At 51.2% G+C, this 2,403-nt stretch overlaps 1 protein-coding gene across 1 annotated transcript in view; it reads left to right on the top strand.

The window, feature by feature from the left end:
* Positions 1-325: 325 nt before the first annotated feature.
* Positions 326-2,403, top strand: part of LNPEP (leucyl and cystinyl aminopeptidase) — a 94,537-nt gene continuing 92,459 nt past the window's right edge. Inside the window, exon 1 of the mRNA XM_047089538.1 lies at positions 326-510. Coding sequence (XP_046945494.1) covers positions 492-510 — 19 coding nt within the window. The 5' untranslated portion in view covers positions 326-491. The remainder of the gene's footprint in view (positions 511-2,403) is intronic.

Below are 2,403 nucleotides of genomic sequence, written 5' to 3' on the forward strand. Positions count from 1 at the left end.
TGTCTGTTTATTGTCTGTGCAATGTCCACTACGCGGGGCAATGGTCGTTGTTTTTTGGGCGCAGTGTCCGGCTCCGGCGCCTAAGACTTGGCCGGGCCGGCACGCAGTAGACCGTCACATTTGCTAAATGACTGACTACTGTCCCCCAGCACTGAAGAGCTCGAGCAGCCCCTCTTCCCGGAGGGGCGGGGCCTCATAGGGCCCCGCCCACGAGACTGCCCCCAGCTCTAACCTGCTCCTCCCCTTCCTCTCTAGAGAGGTGGCCTCGGGCGGTGCGGTGTTTTTCCCTCTGGCCTCCCTCGCTCTTTCTGCAGCTGTTGCAAAACCCGGAGCAGCGGAACCTCAGAGCGGCGGAGCGGCGCCGCCCCTCGCTGCACCTCCCCGACAGCCCTCCGCGGCCGCGCTGGGCATGCTCAGTCGACAGGGCCGCTTCAGTTCTTGGAGTAGGAAGCTTGGGCGCTTAGGCTGTAAGGAGCCGCGGCGGGGGGAAAATGGATCCCTTTACTAACGGTGAGTAGGCAGCCAGAGGCGTCGGGGCCGGGACTCTCTGGGGAGCAGAGGGACATTGGCTGTCGTGACACGCGGGGTCGGTCGGGCTGCAGTCGCTCGCCACCGTGGGCTTCTTCCCACGAGGGTTTAGGGGCAGTGGAAGCCGACTAGGGAAGGCAGCTAGAGGCTGGGGACGGTGGGTGGGCGGGCAGAGGCCGGCGCGGGACTAGGAGCTGGCGTGAAGGTCAGTGCCATCGCCTGCCGAGGGTCAGGAGGCGTCGGGTGCCGCCAGACCCAATGCGCGGCCAGGTGGGCGAACAGCAAAGTTTGGGTTGCTTTGCGCAGAGGAGGGGAAAGTTGGCCGCCAGGGTTTGCCCCTGGAGAAGACGGGTGTCGGCCTCGGCTCTTTGGCAGGAAGGGTTAAGCCTCGGTCACTGCCAAACCAAACTTCTGTGGTGCAAGGAGAGAGGTCTCTCCTGTCCTTCCTCGAGTTGCCGGCGTGACTTTTCCTAATGGGGCGGGGTGGGGGGTGGGGGGCTTTGCAGCTTAATTTAGTGGAAGGAAGGGAAACTTGCGGAAAGGCTTGCATAGTCCTGTTCTGTGCCCAATAGGTGCCCGCCCGCATTGGCACCCTCCCCTCTGTTGCTGAGGCACTCCGCAGGGCGTTCAAGCTTCCCTTCACGGGTTTCTGATAATACCAGTGTTTCAATCTAAGGCTCATGAAATATCAGGGGTCCGTCATGGTGATATCACAATGTGACTTGAGGGGAGAGTCAAAGCTGGAGCCTGCAGGATGCCCTGCAAACAGCCACAGCTCTGTACTGAATGGACAGAATAAATCCCACCCTAGTTAAAACCGATGGCTTTTGTTTGGACCAGAAGTGCCAGAGTCACAATATAGGGGTGAGATGCGTTACCATTTTGTGGCGTTGAGTATATGGATTCCCTTTTGGGGCAGAGAGTAGGAATACTGCCAGTAAGGGAGAATTCACAGCGAAACTAGACGATTTAGTCCCTAGTTGACATGTGTTTTCTTGCGGGTGGTTGGTTACTTCAGGTAGACAGTTTGTCGCATTAATAGAAGCCAACATCTACTCCTGTTTAGGTGGGTCACTTGCCACTCAAGAGACAGAGACATTGTCCACTATATCCCAAACCCTAGCCAGACTTTGTCGTATGCTGTGCTTCATTCATGGGACTGCGAATTACTCGAATTACTCCTTCTTTTCTCCTTGTCCTTAATTCAGAATGCTTTATTCTACTGCCATCTTCCTGTCTGTACTAATTAGGCTTAAAGATGACAACTTTATTTCTGAATTTTTTTTTCTCGTTCAGGTTCTATTTGTTATTACTATTGCTCTAAAAATAGTCGGGTAAAGTTACCAAGAATTATGGAAAATTTGAGCTAAAAGTAAACTTTGAGACCATCTAGTATTTTAGTGTAAAATATGTTTGATACAAATCATTAAATCCTTTCAAATGACTATTCCAAGGCTTTTTCTTTGTCCTGGTTAGAATACTTGGAGCTTTCATGTTTGTAGGATTTTAAATGTGAACTTTCACTTAAAAAAATTCCCCACAACAAGGCTGAGTCACCCATTTGGTTAAGATTATTGCTAGCTGATGTGGTGGACCTGTGCCTCCAGAATTAAAGTACATTCTCAAGTGTTTGAACTAGGGCCTTTTCTCCTCTTAAAACATGTTCCTCTAGATGTGAATACTTGCCAATTGTCACATTTGAGAGGTGAATGGAAAGTCCCAGAGAGAAGAACAAAAAGGAAGCAGTGCTTTAACTTTTATGTAGGAAATTGGATTTTTAATCCTTTTCCTATCAGTCTTCCAGATTTCCAGAATCTGTTGGAGACAGTTTGACAGTGCATCATTTTAGTATGTTAATCACTCCTTGGAAGCTTA

Source organism: Lynx rufus, unplaced genomic scaffold (assembly GCF_022079265.1).
Source record: "Lynx rufus isolate CCGP_SWC_20201006 ecotype Redwood Valley unplaced genomic scaffold, mLynRuf1.p SCAF_1, whole genome shotgun sequence".
In the NCBI taxonomy this organism is placed as follows: domain Eukaryota; kingdom Metazoa; phylum Chordata; class Mammalia; order Carnivora; family Felidae; genus Lynx; species Lynx rufus.